The sequence below is a fragment of the Cyprinus carpio genome, chromosome A15 (assembly GCF_018340385.1).
Source record: "Cyprinus carpio isolate SPL01 chromosome A15, ASM1834038v1, whole genome shotgun sequence".
NCBI classification, from domain to species: domain Eukaryota; kingdom Metazoa; phylum Chordata; class Actinopteri; order Cypriniformes; family Cyprinidae; genus Cyprinus; species Cyprinus carpio.
The window spans coordinates 10,259,627-10,280,631 of record NC_056586.1 but is presented as its reverse complement, the minus strand read 5'-3'; the positions used below and the strand labels follow the sequence as shown (position 1 = coordinate 10,280,631).

Below are 21,005 nucleotides of genomic sequence, written 5' to 3'. Positions count from 1 at the left end.
ATATTATGTGTAGTAGGCTATATGCTTATCATTATGATTTATATATAGCCTATATAAGCCCATTTTTATGTTAATAGATAAATTAATGATATAATTATAGAAGGATACCATGTACATTTATTATGACTTTACTAAAAATAATATGATTACTATTTCGTAAGAGATGAGGAGTAACAAGAGACTACAATACCCATGAGGCATCACGGTGATCACGTTTTTGCAATACGGAAGCACGTTGTCTCGTTATATGAAGTTAACAAAACAATTCTTTTATCGATAGAAACGTTATATATAATCCGTTTTGAGTTAGCATAGAGACAGAAAGACAGCTTTAATAACCATACGCACACGATGAGCAGATTTAGCAAGCTTACTGCATGATAATTTTCTAAAATTTCAGAAATAAAAAACTTTAAAGCTACGGTATTGTATATATTTTAAGGCGTTACGTTGTATCCTCTATTTATTTTTTTTTTTTTGTTTTTTTGTGAAGTTTTAAAAGTTTTGCGTCATGGAGAAACTACGAGTCATTTGACATCCTTCCTAGTTCCTCGTATGGAAATAATCCATCGCTTCATATTTTCACATGCACTGACTGGATTCACTCATTCAGCCATGAGACTGACCAGCACTGCTCTGCTCTTCCTCCTCCTCCTCATCAGCTGTAATTCACTGGCGATCAAACCACAGCTCTTAGGCAGACACACAGTCCAAACCTACCCTCATCACACATCTGTCTCATACAAAACTTTCTATTTTGATCAACAGGTAAGCGTCCTAACGTTAGTTATTTCGTTGCTTTTCTTACCTGGCCATTTATTCTTAAGAAATCTACATTTAAATGCATGTCAAGAAATCCATTTGTTTACACTGATTCACTGACACTGGTTTTCATGGAATTACAGATTTTTAATGCAATTTTCTTATAAACAATATACATTTAGTTCATTATAGCTTTAACACAGTAAAAACGAATTAAAATATTAAAACAAACAAACTTACTAAAATAATGCATTTTAGACTGCAGCAATAAAACATAAAATGCCATTTTGCATGTTATTTTGCAAACTTAAAATGGATGAATAAAATTGTATGACAACAAGAATAATTATAACAATAATATTTGTTATTTTTTATCATTGTTATTATTATTGTTTAGACCATTTTATTTATGCAAAGTTGTTTGTGATCTAAATGGTTGGACATTTCTTGGAATCTGTTTTTTTATTAATTTTTGTTGGTGTGGCTTAAAACAGTTGCGCTTACAATGCTATGTTTCTTGCTTGAAAATGTATGACTGTAAAAAGTAAATAAAATGTGTAAATACATAAAATAAGTAAACAAAATGCACTGGATAGTGCAATTTATCGGTGCACTCAATAACCAAAAAAAGTACAAAAGAGTAAATATCTGTAATGATAGTGGTTAGACCGATTACCATCTTTATGTAACCTTGATCTTGTAATCAGAATCTCATGTAACAGCAATTTCTTTGTTTTTAACAGGTCAGCTGTTGTCATTTATTACCATTGTGAACCAATATCATTCCAGTCAACTTGTGTCAATTAGAAAGTCTTGTGATAGATCACATTGCCAGGCCTTATTTTGCAACCCACAACAGTTTTATCTGGTTGTGGCTGCTCATTAACTAACAACTGGGCATCGGTTTTACAGATTTCCTTTATTTAATGTGTCCATAATCTGTGCCGTTCTGGTCTGTATTGTGCCTGTAGGAAATTTCCTTTTCCTTGTGGCCCCCAAAGAATAATAGCAGATCCTTTCGCCCTTCTGGGCTTGGTCCCGTGTGCAGAGGCATAACATTTGATGCTGGCAGTCTGCCTGTTTTTCACTTTATTGAGCTGAAAGTGAAATCTTGAAAGTCCCTTCAATTTGCATTTTGTGTGTGTGTGTGTGTCAGTTCCTGATAGTCTAACATGCACTGACTAAAACGCACAATGACATTTTTGTTTCTTTAATATATAATTATTAAAATTATGTTATGATGCTGGCAGTTGTTTAATAATTTACATCTCAGAAACATTTAATCTCATTCTCAGCCTGAAGAGTGGCTTAGCAATTCATCTTTTACATGCTGTCTGTGGGAAAAGCTGACACAGGAAAAGCCCTGTGTCTAGGTTTAGACAAAAACAATCCTGTTAGGCTGTACTCTGAGCCTAATTACGTCCTGACCTGGACACGCCAGAGTGAAGGCAATTGTTTCTCGGTGTCTGTTCAACTCATCCTCTGAGCCATCAGGAAGATTAGGGCCATTTCCTGGCTTTCTTGCTCCTCATTGTCTTGGTTTCGTCCTTGTCAGCATTTAAACGGTACACCTTAAACGGTAGCCTTCAGTCGTAGCAGCACAGACAAGGCTGTTAAAATGAGGATCTACAAAGAATATAAGCAGAAACTCTACAGGAACTGTAACATGGGTCTAGGATTTTACATTCCCTCTTTGCTTCATTTCACATTGCCACTCGAGTTGAGCTGTAGTCTGTCCGTTTTGAATTCTCTTTGTTGAGCGGTTGAACAATTGTCGTTTCAGCATCTGTTGCTGGCTTTGGATGGAGAAATGAAGAGCACTGTTTGACAAGCAACCAAGAGCAAACTGTTTTTAAATTAATTAGACAGTACAAAAAACATTAATGTGTGCAAAATAGGGTGCGATGTTGACAAAAAAAAGAAAAGAAAAAAAAGAAAGAAATCTCAGTATTTTTTGGGCTTTTGTCATTAGTAGTTGAAACACTGTCGATCAAAAGTTGTAAATTTCTCTTATTTGATCAAAAATACAGTAAAAACAGTTAATTTGTGAAATATTATTACAATTTGAAAGAGTTTTCTATTTTAAAATGTAATGTATCCTGTGATGACGGCTGAATTTTCAGCAGCCATTACTTACAGTCTTTTGCGGTCATACTCATAGTTGGGAAAAACAGCACTAGTGTGATGTTGCAAAACTATATGATTTATGCCATAAATAAAAGACAAAAACTAATACAGAAGCATTTTTTGACCTCATATATTGATGGGGTTTTTCAATATTTCGAATGCAGTCGTATAGTTAGAACTGCATTCTAATAGGGTATATAATGCAGTAAAAAACATGCACTCTCAGAATGTTTTTGAAAAATAGGTGACTCGATTATTTCAGCTTGGACTTTGTTAAAACAACACAATAAAAATTGTGTAATTATAGTAGACAATACATACTGCACACCTACTACAAAAGTAGATTTTTACTTTTATGATGAAAACATACAGTAAATGTTGCTTGCTTGTACAACACATGCTACCATGATGCTAGGGTGTTGCTATCTAGGGTATTCTAAATGGTTGCTTGGCAGTTGCTTACTTGCCCTGTTTAAAATAGACAGCAGAAGTCTACTGAAGTCTCTCCTTCAGCATATGTCTATACCTAATATATATTAATATATAACATATGTTATTTGTGAAATATTAATAAAACTATAGTTCCCTTTCAGTCGGTCACTTTCAACGTCACTTCGGTGACCGATGAATTGGGAATCTCGCCAGAGAGACCAATCTACTTCGAGTGTAAGCAAAACAAGCTAATGCACATTTGCATGCGATGATTGCATGCAGCTACCGCTGAGGCCATTTCACCCAAGCGTTTCTGTATGCCGTCGTTACCTTGCGCCGGGTGATGGTCATGGTCACTGCCTCACGTGCCTGGGCATTAAGCATGCTGAGGTGGCGTTCGTGGATGAGTCATGTTCTCATTACGGGAAGATGACCACCTCTGAGTTGCGGGCCAGGCTCCATTACCTCAAAAGGGGTTGAGTTCCGTTGCCTCTGCGTCAATCTAGTTCTCTTCCTGGTAGAAGTCAGAGGAGGACTACTTCAGGCAGTAGCTTTGATGGTCTGAGGATCACAGTGGCGGCGGACCAGTTGAGCTCCCTCAGGAACGTGCTGGGCCCTCTACAAGGAGTGTACCAGCCGTATCCTTTGGGGCTCCTCTCAAAGGTCGGATGTCGATCACTGCATCAGAGGGCAAGCCGGCGCTCTTTGCAGAGGAAGATTCGGCTGAGCTGCTGCCCTCCGGGATGGTAGTAAGGCTTAAATTGGTTCCAGAGATGACGGCTATGCTTTCACGGGCCGCCGAGGGGGTAGGACTTGAGTGGAGACCTCCACTGCGTCCCGAGCTTTCGAGGTTGGATGACTGGTTTCTTGGGGTGGCCCGTGCTGGTTCTCAGTGCCCCAGTCTAGTGCCATTCTTCCCAGAGGTGCATGAGGAGCTCACCAGGTCGTGGATGGTGCCTTTTACTGCCAGGAACTGGCCTGGTAGTTCCTCCTACCTCACCACCCTCGACGCCGGAGCAGCCATGGGGTGTACAGAGTTCCCCCCGGTGGAGTGGTCAGTAGCGATGCAGTTCTAGTCCTAGTACAGCCTCCACCTGGCAGGGCAAACCATCCCTTCCCTCCCGAGCCTGTATGTACCCATCTGGTCACGCCATGGCGTTACTGCAGGTCCACCAGGCTCAAGCACGGAAGGACCTGCACAAGGGTGATCACGATCCGGAAGTTCTGAAAGAGCCCCGAACCGCAACTGACCTAGCACACTGAGCGACTTAGGTCACCCCGAGTTCTCTTGGTCGTGCGATGTCCACGCTTGTGGTCCAGGAGCACCATCTCTAGCTGTGTCTGGTCAACATTAGGGATGCCAACAAAGTTCAGTTAATCAATGTCCCTGTGTCCCAGACCGGCCTCTTTGGTGACACGGTCGAGAGCTTTGCCCAGCAGTTCGGCACAGAAGCAGACTGAGATGATCTGACATATCCTACCCTAGGGGCAGCTGCTCTCTCTTTAAAGTTTAAGTCACTGCTATTTCCGCTAACCACCACCCTTGGAGGGGAGAACGGTGAAGAAGCACAACCTGGTCATCAGGTTCCTTAGGGGGGTGAGAAGGTTGAACCCTCTTCGACCTCCCTATATACCTTCTTGGGACCTGTCTCTGGTGCTCGAAGCACTACAGTGGGTCCCATTTGAGCCTTTGCATTCAGTTGAGTTAAAGTTTCTTTCAATAAAGACTCTGCTCCTGGTTGCATTGGCCTCCATCAAGAGAGTAGGGCATGCATGCATTTTCAGTCAACGAATCATGCCTAGAGTTTGGGCCGGCTGACTCCCAAGTAACCCTGAAGCCCTGGTGAGCCCAAGGTTCCTACTACTCCCTTCGGGAATCAGGTGGTGAACCTGCAAACGCTGCCTCCGGAGGTGGCAGACTGAACCCTAGCTTTGCTTTGTCCTGTCCGCCCTTTAAGACCGGACACAAAGCTTCTAGACCTCAGAACAGCTCTTTGTTTGTTACGGAGGCTGGCAGAAGGGGAATGCCGTCTTCAAGCAGAGGATGGCCCACTGGATAGTGGATACCATCACCCTGGCTTATTAAGCACAGGGTGTGCCCTGCCTGCTCAGGTTGCGAGCTCACTCTATGAGAAGTTTTGCATCCTCCTGGGCGCTGGCTCGTGGCGCGTCGCTGACAGACATTTGTAGAGCTGTGGGCTGGGCAACACCCAACACGTTTGCTAGGTTCTATAGCCTTTGTGTTGAACCGGTGTCCTCCTGTGTTCTCATCTCAAATGGGTAGAAGCACCGAGAGGCCTTGGTTTAGTGTCGGCTTGCTAAGACCCCTCCAGAGAGTCTGTACTGTAGACCCGGTCAAGCTCCTCCATCCCCTCAGCAGCCAGACATTGTGGAACGTCCAGCGCCAGGTCCTCACTCAATGAATCCTTGAGAACTGGTAGAGGGCTGAGTTCCATATGTAGAGACCTAATCAGATCCCATATGTGTAAAGTCCACGATGTAGCCTCAGAGCCCATGTTTCCCCGGCAGTCTTTCTACCATTTTCCAAGAGAGTTGTAATCACCTCTAAATCTTCCACATGCACCTAAATGGTTTACATGTGTAAGTGCTTCCGAAACCTCCTTTGGGAAGGATGGGTCTTCCGCAACGTTCCTGTTCCAAGGGCAATGGGTATGTTTTCCCAGTGTTATCCAATCTCACTGAGTGGATAGTGCTACGACAACAGTGACTGGTCTTGTTGCGAGCCCCGGCCTACTCCCAAAAGGGGGCACAGGAGGCTCACACAGGTCACTGGAAGGGGCAGCATCCATGGCGCTTTGGTAAGCTATATATACTCGCGCTGCGATCAGCGGCAGCTGGATACAGTCATCGCATGCCAATATACATTGCCTTATTTAGTTTACACTCTAAGTAGATTGGTCTCTCTGGTGAGATTCCCAATTCATCTGTCACTGATATGATGTCTCCGTTCCCTCTTTCAGGGAGAGAGGGTTACAATACGTAACCAAGATGTTTTTTTGACTAGCAAAATTTTTTATTTTTGCTGTTTAAAAAAAAAAAATAGCCTGTTGCTTAAACAAGTAAAAGTCCACCTTCTTCAACACGGCATACATCATTCATCATGTCTGTAGCACCAACAGTGCGTGACAAGTTATGGGCAGAAAGTTAATACTTAAGCTTATACTTTAGTAATCACCACTAACAGTGCCATTTTAATTTTATGATTTGTAGTTGTGCTTTTCAGACTATAAATTTACCTGTAATCCTTTTAAATGATACATATGACTATTTTCTAATATCAGTAACATAACCTTAAATAAATTTCACCTTGAAGAGGTATTTTACCCTATAGAACAAAGATCTAGATTAGGGCTGCAAGATAAATCGCATGCAATTATCATGTACATCTCGTCAGTAAAGCCGGTTCTGTGATTAGTAGTAAATCTCCATCACCTGCTTTCAGATGGAGCGCCATTTAATACACAGAGCCATAGATCACTGATAATATCACACGATATTGCATAGCTTGTCAGTGAACTATGGCTCTGTGTATTAAATGGCGCTCCATCTGAAAGCAGTTGATGGAGATTTACTACTAATCACAGAACCGGCTTTACTGACGGGATGCGCATGACAATGCAATTTATTGCATGCAATTTATTTACAATCACAGCCCTAATCTAGATGTTCAAAACAATGTTCAGCAAACGTTACGTATATAAAGGCCTATTGGATTGGAGCTGGGGATCGCGATTGGACCCCACCCTTTGCCATGGGCCCCTGTTACTCTGTTCCTCTATTACCCCCTGTCCGGCGCAACACACACACATACACATATAAAGACATATATATATATATATATATATATATATATATATATATATATATATATATATATATATATATATATATATAGACATATATATATATACACAGCATCATTGTTACCTCCATGCTGAAAAATGTCATGTAGCTTTTCAGTTGCAAATCTACTTTATTGTATATGTCTATTATCTAGACATGTGTCTAGAATGCCAATGCATAAATCCGGCCCTGTCTACATTTTTACATGGAAACAGGTAGTAGACTGATGACTCTTGTTCCTCATTCCTCATTACAGGGCTGTACATTTGCTTTGGAAGTCTGTAGCAACCAGGAGAGGGCGCTGCATTTCTGAACCAGTGTCAATAATGCAGCCAAAATCAGATGTTTCGTTTGGGCATTGCATTCAGTTCTCAAATCTGCCATAGTCATTTTAAAGATGATGATGAAGATTTTAATTTATATATAATTTCGCAACAGAGTGGGGATATTTAAAAATAAAAAGATGTTACACTAAAATTCAAAAGTTTGGGGTTGTTAAGATTTTTTTTTAAAATACTTTAATTCTGCAAGGATGCATTAAATTTATCAAAAGTGACAGTAAAGACATTTATTATGTTGCAAAAGATTTAAAATTCAAATAGAAACTGTTCTTTTGAACTTTTATATTCATCATATAATCCTGAAATAATGTATTAAGGTTTGCACAAAAATATTAATCAGCACAATTTTCAACATTGATAATAATATGAAATGTTTCTTGAGCTCCAAATCATATTACAATGATTTCTGAAGGATCATGTAACACTGAAGACTGGAATGCTGATATTTGATGTTTATAATCCTGTTACTGTAATATTAAAAGTAAAAAAAAAAAAATTAAAAAAAAAAAAAACACATTTAAATTTAATATAAAGTTTTTTTTTTAAGTATTACTCATTTATGTATTATTAGTATATTTATTAGTATTTATTTTAACAAGAAAATACATGCACATTTATGATAAAATATTATAATTTTTTTAAGTGAAAATGAAATGAATAGGCTTATAAATTATGTAAAAATCCAATTTTCTAGAGCTTGAGGCTTCAGATGTAACAACTTACACAGAAAATAATTCACTAAAGCATGTAAATATAGTTGACACTCATTTGACCTGCAGCCAGGCTCTGACTGCTGTAGAATGAATGTAACTGTGAGCACTCAGTGTCCTTTTGCTGTCACTGGCTCATAAAATTTCTGACTCTTTTGTGGTCAACGGCCAGGAGAAAGAGCCAGGGTATTTACAAAAAAAAATAAAAAAAAACACTAAAGAGAACATTCTTTATTAAGTGTTGGGTGGGATTCAGAAGAGTGAAAACTTTTAAGAACTGCAGCTTTGCAGCTCTGGGAACAAATTTTAACATTCCTTTTTACTCCGTCCCTCAAACTTGGAGAATTTATGGAAATGTAGAAGACAGTGAACAGCCCCTGGACCAGTTGAATGGATATTACAATTCTGCTGAAACCGGAACTAATGTGGCCATCCCTGACGCTGGCACTAGATTTTAATACAAATTGAGGCTAATTATCCCTCCATCCTGCTCCGAGGTTTTACGCTCAACAATATGAGATGGCTGAAGGCCAGAAGATTGAGGAGACCACCCAAGAATAAAGACAGTGTAGTATCGTTAATGTACGTTGTGCAGACAGGGGTGTAACAACATTATAACTGCTTATGGGTTAAAACAGCAGCAAAAAAACAACATAATTAAAGGAATAATTCACCCTAAAATTTTAATTTACTGAAAATTAACACATTCAGGTCATCTGATATGTAGATGGGTTTGCTTCTTCATCGGAACAGAAGTTTAGCGTTACATCACTTGCTCACCAATGGATCCTCTGCAGTGAATGGGTGCCGTCAGAATGAGAGTCCAAACAGCTGATAAAAACATCACAATAATCCACAAGTAAGCCACACGACAGTTAACGTTTTATAAAGTGAAAAGCTGTGTGTTTGTAATAAACAAATCCATTAAATCAACTTCAAACCGTTGCTTCTGGCTAAAATATGTCTTATTAAAATGTCTTAATGATGGATTTGTTTTTACAAACATGCAGCTTTTTGCTTCATAAAATGTTAAATGCGTTGTAGATCACTTGTGGAATATTGTGATTTTCTTCAGTTATTTGGACTCTTTCTTACGACACCCATTCATTGAATGCATTAGTGAGGATTGCAAAATTTCTCCAAATGACATTGACATTTAATTAAATTCATTTTTAATGCAAAATATACTAATTACACTTACTGAAATGTATGTGTGCTTAGAATATATAATCTTATTTTCTTTTGTGTTTTTTTCCTTTTCTTTTTTTTTTTTTTTTACTAAAAGCAGTTATTTTCTTAATCAGACTTCTTTTATTACAGATTGACCATTTTGGCTTTTTGGAGAATGGCACATTCAAACAGAGGTACCTTCTTAATGACCAGCACTGGCACAAGGAAGGAGGCCCAATCCTGTTTTACACGGGCAATGAAGGAGACATCACATGGTTCTGTAACAACACTGTAAATATACATTTTCTTATATTTTCGATAGGAAAAAATGCCAGAAAAAAAGGAATAGAGATTTTGGAACTGACAAAACTGTGAACTACCACTTCTGTTATTTGAACTGCCAAGCAGGAAAACAGCAAGTGCATCAGCAAGGTTCCTGAAGTAGAAAGAACATTAATTTTCTCTATAGGGGAATTTATGTTTGTGAATGATAGCTTATAAACATTTAAATAAATTAATTTTATTTAAATACAGACCTACTGTGAGCTTTTTTTTTTTTTTTTTTTTTTTTTTTTTAAATCATATTCAAAAGTGGAACTCCTTCAGGAAAAACAACATTATCCATTGATTTTGCAGAGAAATTCTTGTACAGAGTCATGAGCCTTTTTTTTTTTTGTCTATTATTCACATACTTTTGCTTCAAATCAACAGTGTGTAAAGCTGTGATTCACCTTATAGGTGGTTGGTGTGGTTCATGGCTTATAACTCTTAAAAACTAAGAAGTTTTTTAAATAGGAAGGTTTGCACAAAAATATTAATCAGCACACATTTTCAACATTGATAATAATATGAAATGTTTCTTGAGCTCCAAATCATATTACAATGATTTCTGAAGGATCATGTAACACTGAAGACTGGAATGCTGATATTTGATGTTTATAATCCTGTTACTGTAATATTAAAAGTAAAAAAAAAAAAATTAAAAAAAAAAAAAAACACATTTAAATTTAATATAAAAGTAAAGTTTTTTTTTAAGTATTACTCATTTATGTATTATTAGTATATTTATTAGTATTTATTTTAACAAGAAAATACATGCACATTTATAAAATATTATAATTTTTTTAAGTGAAAGTGAAATGAATAGGCTTATAAATTATGTAAAAATCCAATTTTCTAGAGCTTGAGGCTTCAGATGTAACAACTTACACAGAAAATAATTCACTAAAGCATGTAAATATAGTTGACACTCATTTGACCTGCAGCCAGGCTCTGACTGCTGTAGAATGAATGTAACTGTGAGCACTCAGTGTCCTTTTGCTGTCACTGGCTCATAAAATTTCTGCCTCTTTTGTGGCCAACGGCAGGAGAAAGAGCCAGGGTATTTACAAAAAAAATAAAAAAAACACTAAAGAGAACATTCTTTATTAAGTGTTGGGTGGGATTCAGAAGAGTGAAAACTTTTAAGAACTGCAGCTTTGCAGCTCTGGGAACAAATTTTAACATTCTTTTTACTCCGTCCCTCAAACTTGGAGAATTTATGGAAATGTAGAAGACAGTGAACAGCCCCTGGACCAGTTGAATGGATATTACAATTCTGCTGAAACCGGAACTAATGTGGCATCCCTGACGCTGGCACTAGATTTTAATACAAATTGAGGCTAATTATCCCTCCATCCTGCTCCGAGGTTTTACGCTCAACAATATGAGATGGCTGAAGGCCAGAAGATTGAGGAGACCACCCAAGAATAAAGACAGTGTAGTATCGTTAATGTACGTTGTGCAGACAGGGGTGTAACAACATTATAACTGCTTATGGTTAAAACAGCAGCAAAACAACATAATTAAAGGAATAATTCACCCTAAAATTTTAATTTACTGAAAATTAACACATTCAGGTCATCTGATATGTAGATGGGTTTGCTTCTTCATCGGAACAGAAGTTTAGCGTTACATCACTTGCTCACCAATGGATCCTCTGCAGTGAATGGGTGCCGTCAGAATGAGAGTCCAAACAGCTCATAAAAACATCACAATAATCCACAAGTAAGCCACACGACAGTTAACGTTTTATAAAGTGAAAAGCTGTGTGTTTGTAATAAACAAATCCATTAAATCAACTTCAAACCGTTGCTTCTGGCTAAAAAATATGTCTTATTAAAATGTCTTAATGATGGATTTGTTTTTACAAACATGCAGCTTTTTGCTTCATAAGATGTTAAATGCGTTGTAGATCACTTGTGGAATATTGTGATTTTCTTCAGTTATTTGGACTCTTTCTTACGACACCCATTCATTGAATGCATTAGTGAGGATGCAAAATTTCTCCAAATGACATTGACATTAAATTAAATTCATTTTAATGCAAAATATACTAATTACACTTACTGAAATGTATGTGTGCTTAGAATATATAATCTTATTTTCTTTTGTGTTTTTTTCCTTTCCTTTTCTTTTTTTTTTTTTTTTTACTAAAAGCAGTTATTTTCTTAATCAGACTTCTTTTATTACAGATTGACCATTTTGGCTTTTTGGAGAATGGCACATTCAAACAGAGGTACCTTCTTAATGACCAGCACTGGCACAAGGAAGGAGGCCCAATCCTGTTTTACACGGGCAATGAAGGAGACATCACATGGTTCTGTAACAACACTGTAAATATACATTTTCTTATATTTTCGATAGGAAAAAATGCCAGAAAAAAAGGGAATAGAGATTTTGGAACTGACAAAACTGTGAACTACCACTTCTGTTATTTGAACTGCCAAGCAGGAAAACAGCAAGTGCATCAGCAAGGTTCCTGAAGTAGAAAGAACATTAATTTTCTCTATAGGGGAATTTTATGTTTGTGAATGATAGCTTATAAACATTTAAATAAATTAATGTTTATTTAAATACAGACCTACTGTGAGCTTTTTTTTTTTTTTTTTTTTTTTTTTTTAAATAAATCTTTTTTTTTTTTTTTTTTTTTTTTGGATAAATAATTTTATCCATTGATTTTGCAGAGAAATTCTTGTACAGAGTCATGAGCCTTTTTTTTTTTTTTGTCTATTATTCACATACTTTTGCTTCAAATCAACAGTGTGGAAAGCTGTGATTCACCTTATAGCTGGTTGGTGTGGTTCATGGCTTATAACTCTTAAACTAAGAAGTTTTTAAATAGGTGGGAAAAATACTTCCAGAACCAAAGCACTCTTATTCTTTTTGGTGCTGATAATGATGCAGAAATGATCAACTACACCTTTAACAGTTCATGATAATAATAAGCACAGTGTCCTTAGATAATCAGTATCAGCACAATGTACTTCATAATTAAATAATTCTGAAAAATACTGCTATCAAATATGAAATATTGCCATCCAGAGGAATAATGTCTTGCAAAAGTATGAAATTTATTAGGGATAGTATGCAAACTCTTAGTCCAAATGAAAACCATCTCTACTTTTTCCCAAGGTTTCATGTGGGATGTAGCAGAAAGGCTGGGAGCCATGCTGGTTTTTGCTGAACATCGCTACTATGGAGAGTCTATGCCATTCGGCGACGAATCTTACAGCGTGAGTCAATACCGCTGTCGAGCAATAAGGGTCATTTAGCTAACACCATCCTTGACCTTTTGGGCTTGTCTTTCCTTTCCTCCAGAATGCAAAGTATCTGAACTTCCTGACCTCAGAACAGGCTTTAGCTGACTTTGCAGTGCTCATCAAAGCTCTGAAAACAACCCTGCCTGGAGCTCAGAAGAGTTCGGTCATCGCCATTGGCGGCTCCTACGGCGGGATGCTGGCAGCTTGGCTGAGGATGAAATATCCCAGTGCAGTTGTAGGGTGAGAGTTTGCCCTGTTCATGTTTATATATACATTTTACATTATATTATAATATATTCATATCAAAATACATTTTCATTAAGAATAATTTGCTATACATATACACTTATTCTACATAAATACATATTGTACATAGATATTATACATGCTTAACGGTCACAGCTTGTGTAGTTTATATCGAAATGTGAAATATTAGCATATTAAAAATTCATAAGTACAGTATACATTAATGGAGTATTATGCCTAGAAACTGAATAATATCTTACATTTAGAGTGCCATGGGATTCTGGAATAGTAAAATGCTTACCTGTAGTGTGTAACCAAGTGTTTAATTAAGGAAGGTGTTGTAATTCAGCAGAGAAGTTCAGGATTATTGGTTGATTTTTCTACTGTGAAATAGGATAATCAGTGATTGTGACCTTCTGATGTTTTCAGTGCTCTTGCCGCGTCCGCTCCCATCTGGCAGTTCATTGTGCCATGTGGAGAGTTTTACAAAGTGGTCACCCATGATTTCACCATCAGTGGTACCAACTGTAGCAGCAACATCAGGAGGTCATGGGCGGCTATAGACAGGGTCTCAGCAACAGGTTTGTGAACGTGATTGTTATGCTGCTTATGCTGCTTAGCCCTTTGTTGAATATATTCTTTGTGATCATGTCATGCATGTGTAGATAATAGTGTTGACAATGTTTCGAAGATCTGGTACTGATTACAAAAGACACAGTTAAAATGATAATCAGTAATACTAATCAAGTATTTTGGAAACTTAATATTTTTACTTAATGCATGTTTTGAACTAATTTTAAATTCATGGAACATTAGTATAGCAGTTAAATTAGTTAGCTAGTCGAGTTTACTGGGGCACAGTCAGTAAATGGTTAACCAATTTATTGCCATTTCCTGGTAAAAAAAAAAAAAAAAATCTCTGTGATCTAATTATGTGTATCAATTCCAAGGACTTGATTTTTGTTTTGCTGATTTTGATTAGCTAATTATGTCGTCCAGATTACCTGTACTCCTTTATTAGCCAACACTGATAGTTGAAGGATTTTGTTCTAGTTGTTTTAAACCCATGCTCATTTGTGACTCTTCATGGTTTTGTTACTCTCTTTTTGAAACTTATGGGTTTTTCTGGACTCATTTGATCAGCTTTCTTTTATAGGTGACGGTCTGCAGTGGCTGTCTCAGGAGTTTGGACTGTGTAGTTCTTTAAAGACTCCAGACGAAGTGTACGGCTTCAAGGCTTGGCTGCAGGAAACCTGGGTGAACTTAGCCATGGTGGATTATCCATATGAAGCCAACTTCCTCCAACCACTTCCAGCCTGGCCTGTTAAGGTACGATAAGTTCACTTCCAAGGTTTCCCTTACAGAACATACTGTGGCAAACACCTTCTAAGTTTATACCTTGAAAGCACTGTTTTGGAATGAAAGCATCTGTCATGTACATAAATTTAAAAATGTAATTTAAAATATACTATGCTATACCAAATGATATACCACGGTAAAGTATTTACATGATACATGATATATGAATTTTAAATCTTTTATAACATTGTAAATGACTTTACTGTCACTTTTGATTGGTTTAATGCATCCTTACTTAAAACTATTAAAAATGGTTTTACAATGGTATTTATTTATTTTAAAATATTTTAAAATATTTAAGAACACCTGACCTTTTGCTAGGCCCTGTCTGCATTTCATAAAATCTTTACATAAATTGAATATTTTTTTTCAGTATATTGTGACTATGAAGTGGTAAAAATGAAGAAAAAAATCTTACATGGTCTAGAATGAAGTATCAGACATCTTACAAGAATAATGAATGACAAAACAACAAAAGTCATTAACGATAAAATTCTACTTTTACAGCTGGATTTCACAGCTAGTCGGTGTGAATCATTCTCAGTCTATGATTTCCTCATTAATGCTGACTCATCTCTGATAATAAGTCTGCTGTACCCATTTACATCAGTATGCAAATAGCTTCATTCATATTCATAAAGCTTCTGTTTTCTTCCACCCTCAGAATTTAGCTTTTGTTCAGGTTTTTGTTCGGTTTTGGTTAGAGGGTGGCGTGGACAGAAAACATGTTTATTGTCAGGACTCCTGAGGCATCTGTATTTTCATTCATTGAATCTATCTGACAGAGCAAAGGAAAATGAATATGAAGAGTTCTAGTGTGCAATATAAGCTCTGTTCCTAAAGCTAGTGAGTTGCCGACCTAGAGAACATTTTAAAATGAATCTGAATTGCCATGTACAACACATTTTACTTCCATATTTGATATATTTTAGAGTGAAAGATGATAGTAAATCAGAAAACAACTGAATTGTGAAAAGTCTGCATTACATACAAGATGAAGCCAGACTGAACACTAGTTTGCTAGAGCAATGCCTAAATAGCTTTGTCAAATGATTAACATTACCCAAACAAGTCAACTTAGTAGGTAACAGAGAATGACTTGGCAGTGTGAATTTGAATCACAAAAGCTTTTGTTTTTGTGGAAATAGTTTAAACATTTTTTTTAGGAGCTTTTAGGTAAATTTATCTTTTTTGTTGGTAACTGTAGCTTATCTCTAGCCCATATGAATATGCAGACTTTGTAGACTTTGCAAAAGCTCAGATGGTTTACTCTTGAGTAGTTTTCTTTTCTACCCTCAAATCTGATAATATATGCAACCCCTATGTGTGGTTAAAGCAGTTTAGGCAGTGGGTGCAAAGAGGCTTTTTAATGACAAAGCTAATGTGATTATGTGAGTGACTGAGAGAAGGGGGTATTGAAGGCTTAGGAGTGGGAAATCTGTTGCTGGAGATGAATGTGTAAACCTAATCCCATCTGAAAAGTAGAGAGAAGGTGCTTTGGACAGCCTCTGCCTGTTTTGTCATAGTATAAATCTCTGCTCGGACATGCGTGTAGCATACATTGTGCTCAGACCACCATCTTGGAAGAAAAGGTTAGCAACAACCTCAAAATCAAACATGACAGATGTCAAACATGACATCCCGTTAAGGGTGATGTGTGTTAATGTGTGTGATGTGGGTTGCAATGTTAAAATAAATTCTACTATCCTAGTTTGCTCTGTAGAGATAACAATGGGTAAAATTGTGGTCACATTTACCAATGCATGGCGAAATTTCTCATTTGAATTCATTTTAGTAGGAATCTGTGTGATTGGGAGTTTCAAATGAGAGCGGAAAATTTCTCCACGAAGATGCAAACAATGGTGAAACATTTGCAGTAACAGACAACAGTACTCAAGGTGGCGATAGTATTACCTTGTGGCAAATTTATCATTATGGTAGCTGGCTTAACTATAACATTTAGCAAACATAAAAATTCTTCACCATCACGCGGATAGAAATTATTCACCTTCATGCGGATAAAGCTTTGCTTGTTTGCAGACCGTAATTTGCGCCTTTGTTATGCAATAAAGCTGAACCGTTGTCATCTCTCTGAACATAAAGCCAGCTGTTTGTTCTGTGATTTACATGTGTTTTTCTGATTCTCAGGTGGTGTGCAAAAGTCTTAATTTTGATACTGGTGTATCAGACAAACAGCTGTTGAATGGTATCTCTCAAGCCATAAAAGTGTACTACAATTACACGGGAGATGCAGTCTGTCTCAACACCTCACAAACAGCTACTGGGAATCTGGGCTTACTTGGTTGGTACTACCAGGTAAAATATTAAAATGTTTGGAAGTTTGACTCGATATGGTCACATTAATTAATATAGGTCATTGCATTCTGTTTTATTTAGATTCACATATTGATGAAGAATTGTGATGCTGTTCTTTTCCATACATAGAAATTAATTATGGAAGGAAGCAGTTGAGCTCCAAAAATAACAAACAGCACTATGAAATTTTTAGTGCTGTATTCCAAAATTCATAGTCAAAGGAAAGGGTTAACAATGTTCGTAAATCGGGAAGAAGGAGCTGGGAACCGGCGAACATTTAAACATAAAACTTTAATAATCAAACAAACTAACACAAAAAGAAAGTAAAAGTGGCAGCCCCTCACAGACGACTGCCGCATAAAACAACAGCATCATAAATAGTCCTGGGGCCTGTTCTTCATACCTTACTTAAAACACACTGAAGCAGGGTCGTTTGCTGAAAACTGGTTTTCCAGCTTTTTAGAGTAGCTCCTCTTAGCCAGTCTGATCTCTTTTGTCAGTGTATTCCGTGCCTGATTGTACAAGATTCTGTCCCCACTCCTTAAGGCATCCTCTTTGGCTTGATGAAGCTGTCTGAATTTTGCAGTGAACCATGGTGTTATGTCATTTTCTGTGTATTTTAATTTGTTATAAGTCTAAAAAGCTAATTTCTGGATATTAACATCATGTTGGTAAACATTTCATGATATGGTGTCGTATTTGCAGAGCTGCACAGAGATGGTAATGCCAATGTGTACAGACGGCATCATAGACATGTTTGAGCCACAGTCATGGAACTTCCAGGCCTTCTCAGATGAGTGCTACAACCAGTTTGGAGTACGGCCACGGGAAGACTGGGCAGAAATTGTGTACGGTGGGAGAAACATAAGTGCTCACAGCAATATCATCTTCAGGTAGGACCTTTTGTGTTTATATAATATTAAGCACTGCCTTAATTTTTCACTTGCTCCCATAATTAAAAGAAATTGATTTGATGAGATTTTCAGTTTGGAGTTTAGATATTAGTTCTGTTCCAAAAGCCTTGTTGTTTAGTACCTACACAGGCAGCATCCTAAACATTAAGAATCTCATAAATATCTGATTTGGAACAACACACTGATTTCAATGTGGTTTAATGTTAGAATGTTGCTATAATACTCCTCATAAAAATACACAACACTAAGTAAAATAGTTAATTTAACTAAATGCAACATTCTATTTATATCTTCTAGTTAGGGTACATATACTACAGTATATTTGGTGATACTATGAGACCTAAAGTTGTGTCGTCTTTTTCAGTAATGGAAATCTTGATCCATGGATGAGTGGTGGAGTGACCACAAGTCTTTCAGAATCTCTGGTTGCCATTATGATCGATGGAGGTGCTCACCATCTTGACCTGCGCTACAACAACAAGTTAGACCCAGAGTCAGTTATCAAAACACGGGAGTTAGAAGTACGCTACTTCAAGGAGTGGCTCAAACAGGCAGCAACTACACAATGATATGGAATAATATTAAGAAACACAAAACGAACCATTTCTATTTGTTTTGTGCCAAAGTTAGGGGTCAAGAGTTAATTTACTTGATACTTAAGTGGAAAAAATACAGTTTTTATTTGGGAGTGGATGGTAAGTTCTTTTTGGGGACATGGTTGATCATAATGTTCATCATTTTTTTTTTCTTTGTTTGTTTTGTGTGTGTGTGTGTGGTTTTTGAAGAAAATTAAGGAACTGAAAGTGTCAGAAAACACCATGTGCAAAACCACTCAGGGGAAGTGTCCTGTGCCAAAATCTTTAAGTTAATTGTAGCAATACTAATCATACCTATTCACAGTCAGCTATGGTTCTTAACTGAAGTATGCTACATTTTAAAGGGATAGTTCACCAGCAATTAAAATTCACACATTCATTTACCTTCACAGACCTGCCAATCTGTACACATTTTGCGTAGCAGCTACGCATTTTGACCTCAAAGTACGCTGGTACGATTTGTCACTCTAAACTATGCAAATATCTAGTGACGCCCCGGTCCACGCACAGTATTCAAAAGCAGAAAAAGATGAAGAGTTCAACCAATCAGAGCCTTTTTTTGTTTGTTTTGCATGTAAATAATTTCTGCATTTTATTTCTCTCCTAGTAGCCTATAGTTTCGGTTCAAAGCGGCTCGCACTCGCCCTGTCAGATGCTCTGATAGAAAGGCTGCATGTGAGGCTGACAAAGACGTGCAGTTTAATGTGTTTGAGATGTGCTGTTTTCCTTAATGCATAACTTACATTTCACAGGTATATTCTCCATCTGAAAATGTTTAAAAAGCCATGGAAATATTTACATTTTGCTGTCAGAAGTGCATGAGCTTTTGCTTTAGTGATTCATTTAGAACGAGTGCTGCCACGCGCATGCGTGCCAACAGACAGAGCTCAGTGAAATGGGAGAGCAATAACTGACTAAAATATACATTTTGCTGAAATATTTGTAGTTGTGTAATAAGTATGATAGCACTAACTGTAAAGTGTAATGGGGTAATCAAAATAACCTTTTTACTCAGTTAGTCAGTGCTTTGTATTATTTTCATTTTTAGTTTAGTAACTTTAACTTCTGCTTTAAAATAGCAAAAAATAAATTAAAAAATAAAAAAAATAGCAAAAATTAACTAAACAGTTAAGGTAAACAGTAAACTGTAAACAATAAATTGTTTACCCCCACTCCACCACACCAACTACCACCCCTCCCCCCGCCCGCCATGCTGATGGTACTCAAAAATATTTTCCAAGGTTGGCAGGTCTGCCTTCATATCCTTTTAAAATCATATGATTTTTTTCTTCTATGGAACTGAAAAGGATTTTTTTTTTTTTTCTAGATGAAAGGGACAAAAAAATTAGTTCATATGAATCATGTACCATGTTTACAGTTCCGCATTTTTCAAATGTCATGTGTTGTCATTGGTTACTGAACATGTAAGAACCAAACTTATCATTTGAAAACCACAGTTAAGGGGATAATTTACGTTTTGATGTGTTTTCCTCACAAAGGTTTAGTAAATCTTTAGAATATTTGGAATATAGTGATGTAGACAATGTTTATGCTGGTTTTATGTTTCTATATTGTTCTTTTTGGAGCTTAACAGCACACCCTTGTTGCTACATGTCTCTATTGCATAGAAAACAGTGAATATTAACATTCTACATACTCCTTTGGTGTTCCATGGAAAAACATCATATAGGTTTGGAACAAGAGTTTGAGTAAATTATGCCAGAGTTTTCATTTTTGGGGGTAAAGTATTCCTTTTATTCAGTTGAAACATTTAGGAATAATTTCTACTATTTAGAACTCAAACAGTTTGAAATAGTCACTAAAATTAGCTCGATCTATAGTGTTATTGTTTTAATGTGCATACATAATCACCACAAGTCTTCTGTTTTCTAAACAAACTGTGAACACTCCTGCTTGTACTACCTGGTTGTGTTATTTTCTTAATTTTGCACTTTTTTTTTAAAGGAAATGATGCATGAATAACAGAATAAATGCACATGAATGGAAGTAACTGTACACGTCCCATTTCCTGTTACTCTTCAATTGCTGATCCAGTGTGATTTAATGAAAACCTAAAGACAGGCAACGAGCAATAAAGTTGCTAGCGGGAGGCATGTGGTGTAAAACACAGAGATTGTGCCCCATGCGGGGACCTGCAGGACTCCACCAGACCTGCATTCACTCACTGGCAGCTCCTGCTTCTCCAAACTGTGGTACGTAGACATCATCTGCTCTGTGCCGAGCTGCCTCCTGCTAATATTATTATTAATATCACAGCCAGAGTGCAGAGCGGGTTATTTTGTGGGGTTGGGGAAGGTCATGAGGAGGAGGAGATGAGTGTGAGGTGATGGATGATGATTTTTGCTTTGTTGTTCTCTGAAATATGAACAGATCAGTGAATTGTGTTCATTCCCTGTTTGCTGGTTATTTTCCACATAGTCTGAAATTATCTTTGAATTAATAATTGAATAGAATTAGTAAAAAGTGATTGTTTTCAAACATATTTATCAAAAACAACTCTCATCTGCCATTAGTCAGATAACTTGACATACTTGAATACTGATGTTTGTTGCTGCCACAGTAACAC

At 37.0% G+C, this 21,005-nt stretch overlaps 1 protein-coding gene across 2 annotated transcripts; it reads left to right on the top strand.

The window, feature by feature from the left end:
* Window positions 1-215: 215 nt before the first annotated feature.
* LOC109051835 (prolylcarboxypeptidase (angiotensinase C)) lies at window positions 216-20,429 on the top strand. 2 transcript variants are annotated; one of them, XM_042770966.1, is made up of 10 exons: window positions 216-768; window positions 9,557-9,697; window position 10,787; window positions 12,860-12,960; window positions 13,046-13,227; window positions 13,663-13,814; window positions 14,390-14,562; window positions 16,741-16,908; window positions 17,614-17,801; window positions 18,187-20,429. In XM_042770966.1, the coding sequence occupies exons 1-10, from the start codon at window positions 556-558 to the stop codon at window positions 18,389-18,391; spliced, it is 1,524 nt and encodes a 507-aa protein (XP_042626900.1). In that variant the 5' UTR covers window positions 216-555; the 3' UTR covers window positions 18,392-20,429. The 2 variants fall into 2 exon arrangements, with proteins under 2 accessions (XP_042626900.1, XP_042626899.1); XM_042770965.1 differs by lacking the exons at window positions 216-768; window positions 9,557-9,697; window position 10,787 and adding an exon at window positions 11,922-12,060 and having other exon boundaries at window positions 12,859-12,960.
* The last annotated feature ends 576 nt before the right edge of the window (window positions 20,430-21,005 follow it).